This window comes from Malania oleifera, chromosome 1 (assembly GCF_029873635.1).
Source record: "Malania oleifera isolate guangnan ecotype guangnan chromosome 1, ASM2987363v1, whole genome shotgun sequence".
NCBI lineage: Eukaryota > Viridiplantae > Streptophyta > Magnoliopsida > Santalales > Ximeniaceae > Malania > Malania oleifera.
In genome coordinates, this window is record NC_080417.1 from 18,595,366 (window position 1) to 18,611,433 (window position 16,068).

General features: G+C 35.7%; 1 protein-coding gene across 1 annotated transcript; it reads right to left on the bottom strand.

Annotated features, from left to right (window-relative positions):
* Positions 1 to 205: 205 nt before the first annotated feature.
* Positions 206 to 3,745, bottom strand: LOC131161980 (probable receptor-like protein kinase At5g24010). The gene is made up of 2 exons (XM_058118065.1): positions 1,190 to 3,745; positions 206 to 513 (listed from the first exon to the last, which is right to left on the bottom strand). Exon 1 carries the CDS (start codon positions 3,679 to 3,681, stop codon positions 1,204 to 1,206), a length of 2,478 nt encoding a protein of 825 aa, XP_057974048.1. The 5' UTR covers positions 3,682 to 3,745; the 3' UTR covers positions 206 to 513; positions 1,190 to 1,203.
* Between the last annotated feature and the right edge of the window lie 12,323 nt (positions 3,746 to 16,068).

Genomic DNA, 16,068 nt, shown 5'->3' on the forward strand with positions numbered 1-16,068 from the left:
TATTTCAATCAATTTTAATGATATTACATAATTTAAAGATGAAAATGAGTCATTTTTAAGTAAGTTTTTAATTTGTATTAGATTTATAAATATTAATCAAATAAGTTGTTGATTTCTATGATTTCTATTTTTTATTTTTTATTTTTTATTTTTTATTTTTATCTTTTGTTTTGGTTTTTTTAATTTTTGAAATGGTACCAACTGCCCTAAACATCTGAAAATTGATTGGATAGCTAGCGCAATAATTACATATCAATTCCTTATTAATTAGAGGATAGACAAAAGAAAGATACATATATAATATTCTCTTAAAATTAAGGCGAAGAATCCTCAACACAGAAAACACCCATCTTGGATTAATTAAGGAGAACATCCAAAGAGGCTTGCATTTTTTTTTAACCTCGAGATGGTGAGATTTGACAATACAGGCTCCTTCAAGTCGCACCAAAAGATCGGATTCCTCCATATGCAGGCAGGAAAAGTTCTTGCCAGAGTTCTAGTGGGGTTTGCTTCCTGCAACCAACATCCAGAGGACCAGAGGTGCGCATGTATTAAAATGAAGCTAGTAACACGTTCAATCAGTAAAATGAAGCTACTAACACATTCAATCAGTAAACCAAAACCAGAGCATAAAGGTGTTTCTTCAACATGCTTATAAAAAATATTAGAGTCAAGATGCACACAATCACCACAGGTGCATGCAAAATCTCAAGTACTCGCATGCACTTCAAAGACTGCGTTTGGAAGGTAGGATTTCAAACTACATATTTCGATTTGTGTAGATTTAAATGAAAGGTAATATACTTTTTGTCCAAATCCATGCACGAAAGCTCCTGAACTAAGGGGAAGAATATTTGGTATTGCAGTGGTTTGAAATAGATGTGATTAATAAAGAAATAAATTATAGATTAGATCATTGGTCCGTCTACAAACAATATCACTGAAATGGAGTGGCCATTCTACTTGATACTTGTTTCCTACCTTATCCCAAGTTAAAGCATCATTCTACATAAAAACTAAATAAATAAATAAATCATATATTTAATTAGATAGAGCTCCTTTCCTTTATCCCAACTACTATCAAGTCAATCGTGCTATTTCTTGCACCTGCCATTTCTGAATTCAAATAGCAAAAGCTCTGCCTACAACAGTGAATAATACTCAAGCAGCTAAAAATGCATGGACGTACTTGAAGTGTTGAAATTATCTGGGAAGATCAATCCTCAACTGGGAGAACACTTCACTAGCTGTTGTATCCGAACCATCTTCACCAGGTAATCCTATTTGCACCAAGCTTTCTTCGCCACCAGGGAGGCTGTTAGAAGGAAAATGCTTACCAAAAGGCAGCGCCAGCTCCAACGATGCATCTGCAGTGCTATCTTCATGCGGCCGTTTGTGCATTACATTTTCTTCGAGCCCCAGCACATACTTCAAGTCCCACAATACAGCATACATTGTAGGCCGAAGAACACTCAAACCATTTAAGCACTTCTCAGCTGTTCCAACAAATGTTTCCAACGATTTGGGATTTAGTGTGCCCACAAGAAATGGGTCCATAATTTTTTCTAGTTGGCCTTCCTTTATCCAGGGCATTGCCCAGTCAACTAGGTTCACTTCCTCCTTAATGGCTGCTCTTGCACAGAGCACTTCGAGAAGGACGACTCCAAAAGAGTACACATCAGATTTTTCTGTTAACTCCAGGTTTCTCAAAAATTCAGGATCGAGATATCCAGGCGTGCCTATTAGATGATTGTAAGTTGAGGATTTATCGATAGGACCTGACTTTGAAAGACCAAAATCAGCAACTTTTGCCACATAATTTCCATCGAGCAAGATGTTTGTTGACTTAACATCGCGATGAAGGATTCTCTTCTCAGCACTAGTGTGAAGATAATGTAGACCTTCTGCAGCGCCAATGCAAATTTCAAGCCTTTGCTTCCAAGATAATTTGCCTAGGGGATTCCCATTTGAATCATACAGATTCTCTTTAAGTGTCCCTTTCTCCATGAATTCATAAACCAGTATCATCTCAAAATTGTCATCACAATACCCAATCAAGGAAACAAGATGGCGATGGCAAATTTTGGATAAAATTGTGATCTCTCTTTCAAATTCGTGAAGGCCCTGGCCGCTTTCTGATTCACGCCGTTTCACAGCCACTATGTCACCATTGCTAAGCCGTCCTTTGTAGACTTTTCCAAACCCTCCTTTGCCTACCATCAAGTCCGGATCAAAGTTGTTAGTTGCCTTCTGTATTTCAACAAATGACTTCTTTAGCTCAATGTTCAAGTTATGAACCAGGAAAGCACTGGCTTTTCTTTCTATTGCTGAATCATAAGAAATCTCACCACCGTAAAGAAGCTCAAGTGGCAGTTGATTGTCAGTGGATTTTTCTTTCCTGCATTTCAAACCCATCAAAACTACCACTAACGAAATGCAGATGAGAGCCACACCTCCAACTACTGAACCAACAATAACAAACCAATGGCTCTTCTTCTGTTGGCCTGATGCAGCAACCGAAAACTTCAAAATCTCGAGTCCATTCAGATATGCAGTTAGGTTTGGGAAATCATGTGACGGACCTATGCTGATACTCATAAACCCCAAATCATTGGAATCAACGACAAAATCAAGATAAAAGGGAACAGCTCCTTGGTAAAATTTGGGATAGGAACTAATCCCCAGATTGAACTTGCCAAGGATATAGAGATTAAATGTATCTGACGTTACTGTCGGATTAAAAGTGTCACAAAAATGAACCCTCACAAGATGTCTAGCATTCTTACTCACACCAAAACTCCATGTTATGTTTCTGCTCGTTGATATTTTGGCTGTTCTGTAGACAAGGTTTGAGGCCGTATAGTTACTCGCTCCTTCAGGCTGATACTGCAGCGTTCCACTGAAGTAACTAGCATTCCTTGCAGAAGCCCGGTTAGTTAGATACTCATCATCTGGAATCCAATTTCTCCAAAGAGGATCGTCGGCCGGCGTGATGGTGGGACCTCCAACATTTAACCTGTAAGCAGTTTCTAGAGCCTGAGGATGCAAACCAGTGTAGCTACCATTCCTTCCTGCAGGAGTAACATGAGTTGCGCTGACAAGGGTCAAGTTTTCAGGGGCAAGGAAGACTTCAATGGCATTTATGAAAGCCAAAGCAGGCTGCACTAGCTTAGGAATGAAATCTATTCTGAAATTCCCTGCAGTGATTGCGAGTAAAAATTCCTTTATCACTGGGGATTTGGTACCGTTTGGGACATTGAAATCGGATAAAAGCAAAAACCCAGATGCTGAAACGTTGAACGTAGCACCGGTGAGATCTGGATGAGAAGAGAGAGGGAAGAAATGTAGGCGTACCACGTAAGTGTCATTTTCATGTTCAGGGATTGCAAGGGCATAGGAAGATGGTACTCTGTAAATTCTTGCTGTTTGATAAAGGGATGCATTTGTTTCTGGGTTGCTGTCTTGGACAGGTTCGCTCTTGCCTGGGAAGAAGGAGAAGGACCCTGCTTTCCGGTCACCAACAAAGGTGCGGCCATCTTCGAGGGAGGCATTCAATTCTGAGCCACAATTGATGAAGTACTTGTCCGGCCTCGTGTAAGTGTCATCCGATGAAACAAGTAGGAGAGGTGAGAGTTGGAAGAGAAGGAAAAACAGAGGACAGTGGAAGTGAAGCTTTTCCATGGATTATTGCTGGCAATTGCCTCTTTCTTGCTTTTTCTTTTTTAGTGCGGGGAGGGAGAACCTTATCGCATCTTATAAAGAAATAAAGTTATAGGCAATCACACACATGCAAATCAAACTACAATGCAAAAGGAAGACAATGACTTATTGACTTGACGAGGTCGTGTAGTTCTGCCGTAGTATTTGGTGCAAATCAAATTACAATGCAAAAGGAAGATAATGATTTATTGACTTGATGAGATCATGTAGTTCTACCGTAGTATTGGTTCATATCTAGTGAAACACGTGTATATAGAGAAAGCAAATTGATATCGGGCTTATAAATTATTATTTTATTGATTAGGACGATAAATGAGTTGTGGGTGTGAGGGCAACGCCCTACGGTACAGTAAGAGGTATTTGAGGAATTTTTCTAATACTTTTACACCAAATCTATGCAAAAAATTAGTTAAGAAGAACCTGACCTAAAAAAAATTTAAAAATTTAAAAAAAAACCCTGGAAAAGTCAACAGTCTAAGTCAATGATCAACGGTATGGTCAACGCTTGGGAGGTCAACGATCAGTAGTGCTAACGTGGCGTGCTGCCATGGCAAGCTAACGTGTGGGTGCAGGTGATTAAGGATGCAGTGGTGTGTGGTGTAGTTCCTTGATAGCGGCAGAAGCGTGATAGGGAAAGAGCAACACCAAGAAAACAAGACTGCGAAGAAAACGTCAGAGGAGTGGCTCTAATACCATGTTAGAAATACTGAACAAGTATTATTGTATTTCTTATCTATAAGAGTATACATGGGTGTTTATTTATATAGGAGGCATGGAGTGTTGTACAAATGCAGTACAAGTGTAGTACAAGTATTGTACAAGTGGAGTACAAATGTAGTACAAGTAAATAAAGAATAAACAATAACTGCAATGCCCTTACCCTCTAGGTGGGCCCAAAGTGCCACTATGCATACATAACATGCATATCTCTAATACCATACATATACTACCCGCCCAAATAAGGGGAAAACGGGTGTTCCATACTATTCTGTATATCATACACATCGAAAATATATACATTGTCTAATAAAAACTTACAAGAGTTTCTAACTGTTCCTCAAATACAGCCATACAAAACTAAAAACATAACCTGCCATTACAAACCCAAAAAAGATAACATTGTCAAAGCCGAGTACATATACAAGAACTTACATAAACTAACCAAAACCATTACGCTCCAGAATTCCTCTAGAACGCTAGAACCGATTTCTTGTAGGACCTGGAATAAGATTTGTATATTGAGGTGAGACACTTCTCAGTAAGATAGATCATATTACATTTGTGCGTGACCATATAAGTTTATTCTAGTAGAAACCAATTACACATTTAAATCATTCACAAACCTATAATATAGAAGATATCTATATAATTCCTGCATAAGATAATTCGGCTCATTACAAGTGAAAGTCTCCGAGGTTGGGGTAGGGTATAGTCCCATACACTGTACAATCCCTCAGCTTGGTACTCAAAGCTGTAACTTTGGCCATTTTATTTTGAAATCATGTATATGAATAATGAACTCATCTCAACTTTGAAACATCATAACTACACCATTTACTTCCCTCATGGCACGAGATGTGCATTTATAATACTCTGATCTTGTCTTGGGGTCCCCAGGCTAGTCACACTACTCTCTCCAATTTGACTTGGCCCACACCACCCTGGTCCATGATCAACCAGTGGCCCTTCTTGCCAAGTTGACTTGTTCGATACCCACACTCAAGAATAACGTACGGCTGCACTATATCTCTCATGCTAGCAGCGATACCGTACTCTCTTGGTAACAAGCTTTTTCAAGCGGTTCATATATCATACATACAATTTATATCGAAAGCATGGTAACCTATTGTTGGCCTAATAAAGGCTTACAATTCTTATTTTGATGATAACAAATGATATGTTTAATATGTTTCTAGCAAAAGTTTTCAGGAAAACAGTAAAGTTAAAATGCAGAAGGAAGTTCATGAAGTACAAAGAAACTTTGAAGAATACAAAGAAAAGCTTATGGGTTATCAAGAACATGAAGAACAAAATTATACTGTGAAAATGTCAAAGGAAAGATTGCAACCACAACGCTGATGGAAGAACAAGTTTGAAGACTAAAAGAGTTATCTTAAGGATATTCTAAATGTAAGTACTTCAAGGTTAAACTCAAATATTTTGAAGCTCATAGAAAATCAAAAATATATTTCTGAACATATATACTCTAAAGAGTATTTTTCAATAAATAAAAAGGGCTTAAGAAGAGAAATTTTTTTTTTTAAATAATGAAGGGCTAGGCGACTGCCATGATGAGGCAGGCGACTACCACTTTAAGAAAATGATTTTTCAAAAAGTTAGTAACTAGATAGGCGACTGCCTAACCAGCCAGGCGATTGCCTGCATTCTGTGTTGAGAGTTGCTCTGTGATAGGCGACTGCCACTTGAACGTTGGCATTAATTCTCTCAACGGGAAGATTTTTTAAACCACGTTTTTAAACATATTTATTTCAAGATATTTGGAAATGATTTTTAGAAATCTTTGGGAGTAATGGATGGCTTCTAAAACATCTATAAATAGTCAAAAGCTTCAAAGGTTTAATATGTTCATCATTGAGGCAATATTGAAAAGTTTTTTGAAATCAAGCAATTCTCAAGAGTTTTCAGATCCGGCAAAGTTTTCAGATCCAGCAATCTTCAAAGTTTTTAGATCAAGCAACTTTTCAAAGTTCTTTTTTTTTTTTGGATCAAGCAATCTTCAAGTATTCAAATTTCTCAAAGGATCTAAATCTTTCTTGTGCTTAAAATTCTGATCTACTATTGATTTATACTTTGAAACAAAGCTTTCAAAAATTAGAATCTTTCATTTTTCTTTGAAAAATTATTTGGTAATTCATATTAAGTACCGAGCTTCATATTTCTTATATTTGAATTACCTTGGAGTATAAGTGAGCTGATCATTGTACTAATTTGCTCTATTGTGAGAGTTTTCTTTTGTACACATAATTTGATTATCATCATTCTTAAAAACGATTCAAAGCTGTTGAATTGTTGGACCAAACAAAGGTTTATTGTTTGGAGAGGCGGACTCTAGCCTAGCAGAAGGAGTGGTTGTAAATTGGTATTGTTCCACCAGGTAACAGAACTGATATAGTGGAATCCTTTGGTGTTTTTGCCAAAGGAGAGGACGTAGGCTGTGTTGAAGCCGAACCTCGTAAAAACTCTTGTCTCTTTCTCTCTACTTTACTCTATAATTTTTACTCGCTATTGTTATATGATTTATAAGTGTAGGTTGCAGGTTATGAATTGAGAAAGAAACAAAAGTACTTGATATTAAGAAAGTAAGTTTTGATTAATTGTTAAGTTTTGATTAATCGTTTGCAGAAACCCAAAAAGGGAGTACGTTGATTAATCTACGGAAATATTGATCAAGTAAAGTGTATACTATGAGTTTTCAGGAAAATCAATAAAAGTTTTTATATTTTGATTGGGTGATTGAATTATCATAATTTCATTGATTGACTTTTAAATTTAAATTTTCAGTATTCTTAAGTGTGATTATTGTTCATATATATATATTGTTTTCTAGGTTGTTAAAATGAAAATTCTAAAAATCATTAAAATAGAAAAAGAATCTAATTCACCCCCCTTTTGGGAAGCTATTCCTCATTTCAATTGGTATCAGAGCCTAGTTATAGAAATTCTTAACAAGAAACTATAAAAATATCAAATGGTAAACATTGGAGTAGCACCCTTTGGTGAAGGACAATCCTTAACCCGTCCACCAATCTTTTGTGGACACAATTACACTTTTTGGAAAAAGAGAATGGAAATATATCTCCAACACATGGATTGGAAAGCTTGGGAAGTTGTCATGGATGGAAATCTTATTCCCTCTAAGTTAGTTGATGGAAAACATATTCCAAAAGAAAAAAAAGACATGACCGACTTAGATTATAAAATGCTTCAAATAAATGCAAGTGCTATACACGCGTTCTATTGTGCATTCGATGCAAATGAGTTTAATCGAGTCATGGCCTGCAAAATAGCGAAGGAGATTTGGGATAAACTAGAAGTAACTTATGAAGGAACTATTGATGTTAGAGACAATAGGATAGACACGCTGACAAGTGAATACGAAACTTTCAAAATGAATTCTGAAGAAACAATATCAAGCATGTATACTAGATTTACCCACATAATAAACTCTCTAAGTGCCTTAGGAAAAACCTATACTACATATGAAATGATCAGGAAAATTCTAAGAGGTCTACCTCCAATTTGGGAACCAAAGGCCACAGCTATCACGGAAGGTAGAAATCTTAAGACAACTTCTTTGGAAGAACTTATAGGCTCACTTCTTACATATGAAATGGCACTGAAAGAAAGGAATCTCGAACCAAAGCATAAAAAATCCATAACTCTAAAAGCATCTAGCCATAGTTCTAGTGAAGAAGAAAGCGAAACAAGTGACCTAGATCAAGATGAATTGACATTCATTACTAAGAGACTAGGAAAATTCTACAGAAGAAATAAAAGGTTTCCTAGAAAATTCTATAAAAAGAAAACTGAAAAAGGAAATACAAGTAGGAAAGAAAATAAAGGTAAGAACGAACCAATCTGTTATCATTGCAAAAAGCCAAGACATATTAAACCGGAGTGTCCATTATTCAAGAAAGACAAGAAGAAAAAGAAGGAAACTATGAAAGCTACTTGGGATGAATCAAGCTCCAGTGAAACTGAAACTGAATCAAGTGAACAAGAGATGACAAATATATGCTTCATGGCAAATGATGAAGAGGTAAATTCTTATTACTCTTCAACAGAATCTCAAAATGTGTCTTGTGATGAGTCATGTGATAGTTTGCCTTCTTATAAGGAATTACAAACTGAATTATTTTCACTACATAAAAGATTTATAAAAGTGTCTAAAAGAAATATAACTTTGAAAGATCAAAATCAAGAACCAGTAAAGTAGCTTGAAACATTCAAAGATATTGAAGAAGAAAGAAACCCTTATATGAAGAAGTTGGAAGAAGAAATAAACGTAGCAAAACAAGAGTTAGATAAAACTCATAAAAATGATTTAAATAAAGATTTAGAAATAAAAGAACTCAAAAAGGTAGTTGAGGATAAAGAAAAGATTGTCTATAATTTTACTAAAGGTAAAGAGAACTTTGAAAAGCTGATTGGACAGTAAAGACTTCAGGAAAACAAAGAAGGAATAGGCTATAATGGTAAAACAAATAGAAGGAATAAAAAGCTATACAGGGGATATTTTGCTAAGGAAGCTAAGTTTTATGCTAGTACTTCATCAAATAACAAACATGAACACACAACTTGCTATATGTGTAAGACTAAAGGTCATATAATGTTCAATTTTCTATTAAAGAAAAAATATGTTAAAATTCAAGGAGAATGGAAAACAAATAGTGGAACCAACAATAAAACAATGAAAATCAAAAGAATCTAGATTCCAAAAACTAACACATAGTGTCCCTCATTATAGGTTTGTCTTAGGACAACAACGACAACAGACAAATGGTACTTGGACAGTGGATGCTCAAGGCATATGGCTGGTGACAAGACCAAGTTCACTACCTTAACACAAAAGGATGGGGGATATGTCACTTTCAACGACAATGCCAAAGGTAAAATTGTTGGAATCGGAAAAATTCGTAAAGAATCTTCACTCACTATAGATAATGTGCTATTAGTAGAGGATTAAAACATAATCTTTTAAGTATTAGTCAATTAAGTGATAAAGGATTCGAAGTAATGTTCATGAAAGAAAAATGTGTTATCTAGGATCCCAAAAATAAAGAAACCTTGTTTATGGCTAATAGAATAAATAATGTTTATTGTATAAATCTCGAGAAAATAACAAATCAAAACATAACTTGTTTAGCAGTTATGAATGAAGTAAGTTGGTTATGGCATAGGAAATTAGGACATGCCAGTATGGACCTACTATCTAAATTATCTAAGAAAAATCTTGTAAAAGGATTACCAAACATTAAGTTTGTAAAAAACAAGATGTGTGATGCTTGTCAAAAGGGAAAACAAGTAAAAACACGTTTCAAAAAGAAAAAAGTTCATATCCACCAAAAGACCCCTATAACTTCTGCACTTAGACTTATTTGGTCAAACTAGAACCTTAAGCTTTGGTGGAAAACAATATGCTTTTGTAATAGTAGATGATTTTTCAAGATTTACTTGGGTAATCTTTTTAGCAAACAAAGATGAAGCTTGCAATCAATTAATAACCTTATACAAGAAATTATAAAATGAGAAAGGTTATAATGTAACAAGCTTTAGAAGTGACCAAGGAAGAGAGTTTAAAAATAAGGAGGTTGATAAATTTTGTAATGAACATGGAATAACTCACAATTTTTCAACACCTAGAACTCCACAGAAAAATGGAGTTGTTGAAAGGAAGAATAGAACCTTGCAAGAAATGACAAGAACAATGCTCAATGAAAATAGTTTACCTAAATAATTTTGGGCAGAAGTTGTAAATACAGCATGTTACATTGTAAATTGGATATCAATAAGATTAAAAATAGATAAAACACCATATAAACTTTGGAAAGGTAGAAAATCAAACATATCCTACTTTCATGTATTCGGTTGTAAATGTTTTATATTAAATACTAAAGATGACCTAGGAAAATTTGACGCAAAATCGGATGAAGGTATTTTCTTTGGTTATTCTACAAATAGTAAAGCTTATAGGATTTATAATAAAAGAACTTCTACAATTATGGAATCAATGCATATAACTTTTGATGAATCAAATCATTATAACATTAAAGATATGAATGATGAAAAAGAAGTCACTTCGCAAAAGGAAGAAGTTCTTGAAATAAAAGAAGAAAAGAACGATGATGCATTAAATGAAAACCTTTTAGAGAAACTGAAACTTCCTAAAGAGTGGAAATATGACAAAAATCACCCAAAAGAACAAATTATTGGTGAAACATCAAAAGGAATAACCACTAGAGCCTCACTAAATAATATTTGTAATCATTATGCTTTTTTTTCCCAAGATGAACCAAAAAATTTTGAAGATGCTTTAAAAGATGATTTTCGGATTATAGCTATGCAAGAGGAATTAAATCAATTCGAAAGAAGTCAAGTATGGGAACTAATACCAAAACCCAAAGATAAATCAATCATTGGAACTAAATGGGTGTTCAGAAATAAAAAGGATGAAAATGGAGTTGTTGTGAGAAATAAAACTAGGTTAGTAGCACAAGGATATAATCAGGAAGAAGGAATTGATTATGATGAAACTTTTGCACCTGTGGCAAGAATGGAAGCCATTAGGATGCTTTTGGCCTATGCAGCCCATAAAGATTTTAAGTTATATCAAATGGATGTGAAAAGTGCATTTTTGAATGGATATATAAATGAAGAAGTATATGTCAAACAACAAGCAGGGTTTGAGAATTCTACAAATTCAAACCATGTATTCAAATTGACAAAAGCTCTTTATGGCTTGAAACAAGCTCCAAGAGCTTGGTATGAGAGGTTAAGTAAATTCTTACTTAAAAATGAATTTACAAGAGAAAAAGTTGATAGTACCTTATTCATTAAAACTAAAAACAAAGATATGTTATTAGTTCAAATATATGTGGATGATATTATATTTGGAGCTACAAATAAAGATCTATGTAAAGAATTTGCCACATGTATGCAAAAAGAGTTTGAGATGAGTATGATGGGAGAACTAAACTACTTTCTTGGATTACAAATCAAACAAGCAAGAAATGGAATTTTCATAAATCAAACTAAATATATTAAAGACATATTAAAAAAGTTTGATATGGAAGAAAGTAAACCCATAGGAACTCCTATGAGTACTTCAACTAGTCTTGACAAAGATGAAAAAGGGAAACAAGTTGATACTAAGCACTATCGAGGAATGATAGGAAGCCTACTCTATTTAAGAGCAAGTAGGCCAGATATCATGTTTAGTGTATGTATGTGTGCAAGATTTCAGTTAGCCCCAAAGGAGTCACATCAAACAGCAGTCAAAAGAATCCTTAGGTATCTCCTAGGTACACTTGAACTAGGATTATGGTATCCAAAGGAATTTGAATTTGAAATGATTAGTTATTCAGATGCAGACTTTGCTGGATGCAAAATAGATAGAAAAAGCACAAGTGGAATATGTCACTTTCTAGGACATTCTTTAGTTTCATGGTCTTCAAAGAAAAAAAACTTTGTAGCATTGTCTATAGTAGAAGCAGAATACATTGCTGCAGGAAGTTGTTGTGCTCAAACATTGTATATGAAACAATAGTTAAAAGATTTTCAAATACAATATCAAACTATCCCTATCAAATGTGATAACACAAGTGCTATTAATATTTCAAAAAATCCAGTATCCCACTCAAGAACAAAACACATTGATATAAGACATCATTTCTTAAAAGATCATGTACACAACGAAGATATAGTACTGGAATTTGTAAATACACATGATCAATTAGCAAATATTTTCACAAAACCTTTGACGGAAGAAAGATTCATATTTATAAGAAGAGAATTGGGCATGCTTCACTCGTGAAGTTATTTAGAAATTGTTCTGGTTGGCAGGCGACTGCCACCAGGGTACCAGGTGACTACCTGGCTACTGTCTTTCAAAATTCCACAAAAACAGGCACCTGCCACATTGAAGCAGGCGACTGCCTAGCGGCGGGTAGGGTTTCAAACCCTATTTTAAGTCTTTTTAAAACCCACCAGGCACCTGACCATTCATTTTTCTCTCTGAAACCCTTCATCTCCATCACTTTCCATACAAAAATCTTGCTCTAAACATCTTGAAACCTAGTATCAAATCTTTTGTCCACACAAAAAAACGAGCTTAACTTAGAGTTTCCTTGATTTTCTTCCTCATCCAAACATGCCTAGATCAAAAACCGTTGGTGTTGAAGGATCATCCTCTTCCACAAGAATAAATAACGATGAGGTGGAGAAATGGTTGGTCACTCCACATGCCTAGCACCTTTACCAAAATCAAATTGCTTCAGCTGAACCGATATTAGGTAAGGTACTCGACGTAACATTCTTCAATTCTTATTTTCCAGAAATCTTGGAACTTTTCAAGAACATTGGATGGGATAAGTTTATCACCTACCAAGCTAAAGGCTATTATCCCAATGGTGTGCGTATTTTTTATGCAAACATGGAGCGATGCGAAAATGAAATAAAAAAAAACTTACTTGGGAAAGATATCCACTTGAATTCAATATCCTTGGGAAAGATTCTTCGAATTAAGTCAGGGGATTTTGAGATTCACATTACCGAGAAGCAATGGATTATGGCTCAAGGTTTTACACCACAAGAGTTTCTGCCGCTGGTGATGACTGACACTCCTGTTAACTTTGGCCATCCTCCACTCTATAAGCAGCTTAGTTTGAAAGAACTCATTTTGCATAAGCTTATTACAAACAACATTTTACCAAGATCTGGTTCTCACGATCACATTTCGTTTCTAAATTGTTTTGTAATGTGGTGCATCCTCAAAGGGAAGAAGATGGATCTTCCAAGTGTGATCATTCAGTGGATTATCATGAAAGTGGATGCTCCCCATGTTGTCCTACCATATGCGGGAATGTTGAATATGGTTTTCACTCATTTTAATGTTTTAACTCCATCATTTAACTTTACTAGCAAGACGTACTATGATATATTTTTTGACATCGTTCTAAAACGGATGGGCTATAAAAATTCTCCTCAAGGATGGTTTCATAAAGGACATAGGACTGTCTCATCAGCACCACCACCTTCTTCATCTTCCATCCAAACACCTTCAGTTCAACTTGCTCCAGACACTCCTTCATGGTTTGTTCCATTTTTTAACCATTATATGACGTTCAGTGATGGTATGAAATCTATTCTTGGTACTTTGCAAGAAAAGGTTACATCCATGGAAACTCACTGTTCACAAATTGATAAACGAGTTGAAAAGATTGAGCAACAGTTAGCTAGTTCCTCTAAAGGAAAATCTCCTATGAGTATCAGCTCTGCTACATCTAGTGAGGATGAATCTGGAGAACAAGAAGAAGGAGAAGATGACAATGAACAAGGGGAAGGAAATAATGAATCTGAAGAACAAGAAGAAGAAGCTGATGAAAGTGAAAATATGAAAGCCTCTGGCTGATGTGCTTTTACCTACCACTTTTATGTGTTTTTATGTATTCAAGTTCTATTGGCTAGGCTATCTTTGGTGTTCTAAAACTAGTATTTTGACTTGCAACATTTCTCTATTTTTGTATCTCTTTCTCCATTTTGATTGATGTCCAAAGGGGGAGAAATGTTTAAGAGGAAGTTGTGAGTGCAAAAATATGATACAAATATGATACACTTATGGTTTGTAAATCTTTATTGTGGTTTGTGACTTAATACGCTGGATGGAAGTTTCTTTGTACTTATATGCATGGAAGTTTCTTTGTACTTATATGGATGGACTTACTTATGTGCATAAATTATACTTTTAAATATATCATGCATATTGATAGGGGGAGCCATAATTATTAAAAGCTTAGTATTTTTGCTCTCGATTTGTCATCATCAAAAAAGGGGGAGATTGTTGGCCTAATAAAGGCTTACAATTCTTATTTTGATGATTACAAATGATATGTTTAATATGTTTCTAGCAAAAGTTTTCAGGAAAATAGTAAAGTTAAAGTGCAGAAGGAAGTTCATGAAGTACAAAGAATCTTTGAAGAACACAAAGAAAAGCTTATGGGTTATCAAGAACATGAAGAACAAAATTATACTGTGAAAATGTCAAAGGAAAGATTGCAACCACAAAGCTGATGGAAGAACAAGTTTGAAGTAGGGGTGAGCAAACGGTCGATTCGGCCAAATTCGGTTAATTAACCGAATTAACCAAAAATTTCGGTTAAACAATAGTGTTAACCGAACCGAATGAACCATTGGGCCTCACCGAACTGAACCCGACCGAATTTATTTTCGGGTAATTCGGTTAACCTAATTTAACCGAGAAATGAGGGAAGGGGGAATTGGGAAGGTAAATCCAGAACAAGGGAAGGGGGAAGTCAGGAAGGAGTCGGGGGAGATGATTGAGCTCGGGTGAGCTTGACGCCGATGACGATGAGGAGTCGGTGGTGGTTCTCGGTGACGATGGCTGACCAGTGGCGACGGCGATGGCATCACGTGAAGATGGTGGTGCCGTGGTGCGGAGTAGTGAGCTCAGGTGAGCGAGAGAGAGGCAGTGACTCAGTGAGGGCTTCCGACTTCTCACTTCAGAGAGCAGTTACTGTGTTGCACTGTTGGTAATGATTGCCGGTGATGGCGATGGACACAGATGAAGGCATCGCATGAAGATGGTGCCTGGTGGTGCAGAGGAGCTCGGGTGAGCGAGAGAAAGGCAACGTCGATGGCTTCTGACTTCAGAGAGAAGTGACTGTGTTGGTGATGATGGTCGGCGACGGCAACGGCGATGACGACGGAGACGGCGATGGCGACGGCGACGACGACGGCGAAAGGCAGTGAGAGACTTACATGTTCTGACTTCTGTGAGACTGAGAGCAGTGAGAGTGTGAGACTGAGAGTATGAGAGGGAATGAGTGAAATCGGATTTTAATTTACTAAATTATATTTAAAATTTAATTAATTCATAAATCGGTTAATCGGTTAACCGAATTAATATTCTCCATTAACCGAACCGAAACCCGATTAACCTAAATATTGGAAAACATAACCGAACCAACCGAACCGAATTTTTTAATCGAACCGAATCAACCAATTTCGGTTGGTTAATTCGGTTAATTCGGTTTTCCCCGAATTATGCTCAACCCTAGTTTGAAGACTAAAAAAGTTATATTAAGGATATTCTAAATGTAAGTACTTCAAGGTTAAAATCAAATATTTTGAAGCTCATAGAAAATCAAAAATATGTTTCTAAACATATATACTCTAAAGAGTATTTTTCAATAAATAAAAAGGGCTTAAGAAGAGAAAATTTTTTTTAAATAATGAAGGGCTAGGCGACTGCCACTTTAAGAAAATGATTTTTCAAAAAGTTAGTAGCTAGACAGGCGACTGCCTAACCAGCCAGGCGCATGCATGTACAAGCCAGGCGACTGCCTTGGTTCTGGCAGGCGACTGCCTATATTCTGTGTTGAGAGTTGCTCTGTGACAGGCGACTGCCAATCGTGGCAGGTGACTGTCACTCGAACCTTGGCATTAATTCTCTCAACGGGAAGATTTTTTAAACCACGTTTTTAAACATATTTATTTCAAGATATTTGGAAATGATTTTTAGAAATCTTTGGGAGTAATGGATGGCTTCTAAAACATCTATAAATAGTCAAAAGCTTCAAAGGTTTAATA

Coding starts and splice junctions, on each gene's coding strand:
- LOC131161980 (XM_058118065.1), bottom strand. CDS start 3,681: ATGGAAAAGCTTCACTTCCACTGTCCTCTGTTTTTCCTTCTCTTCCAA.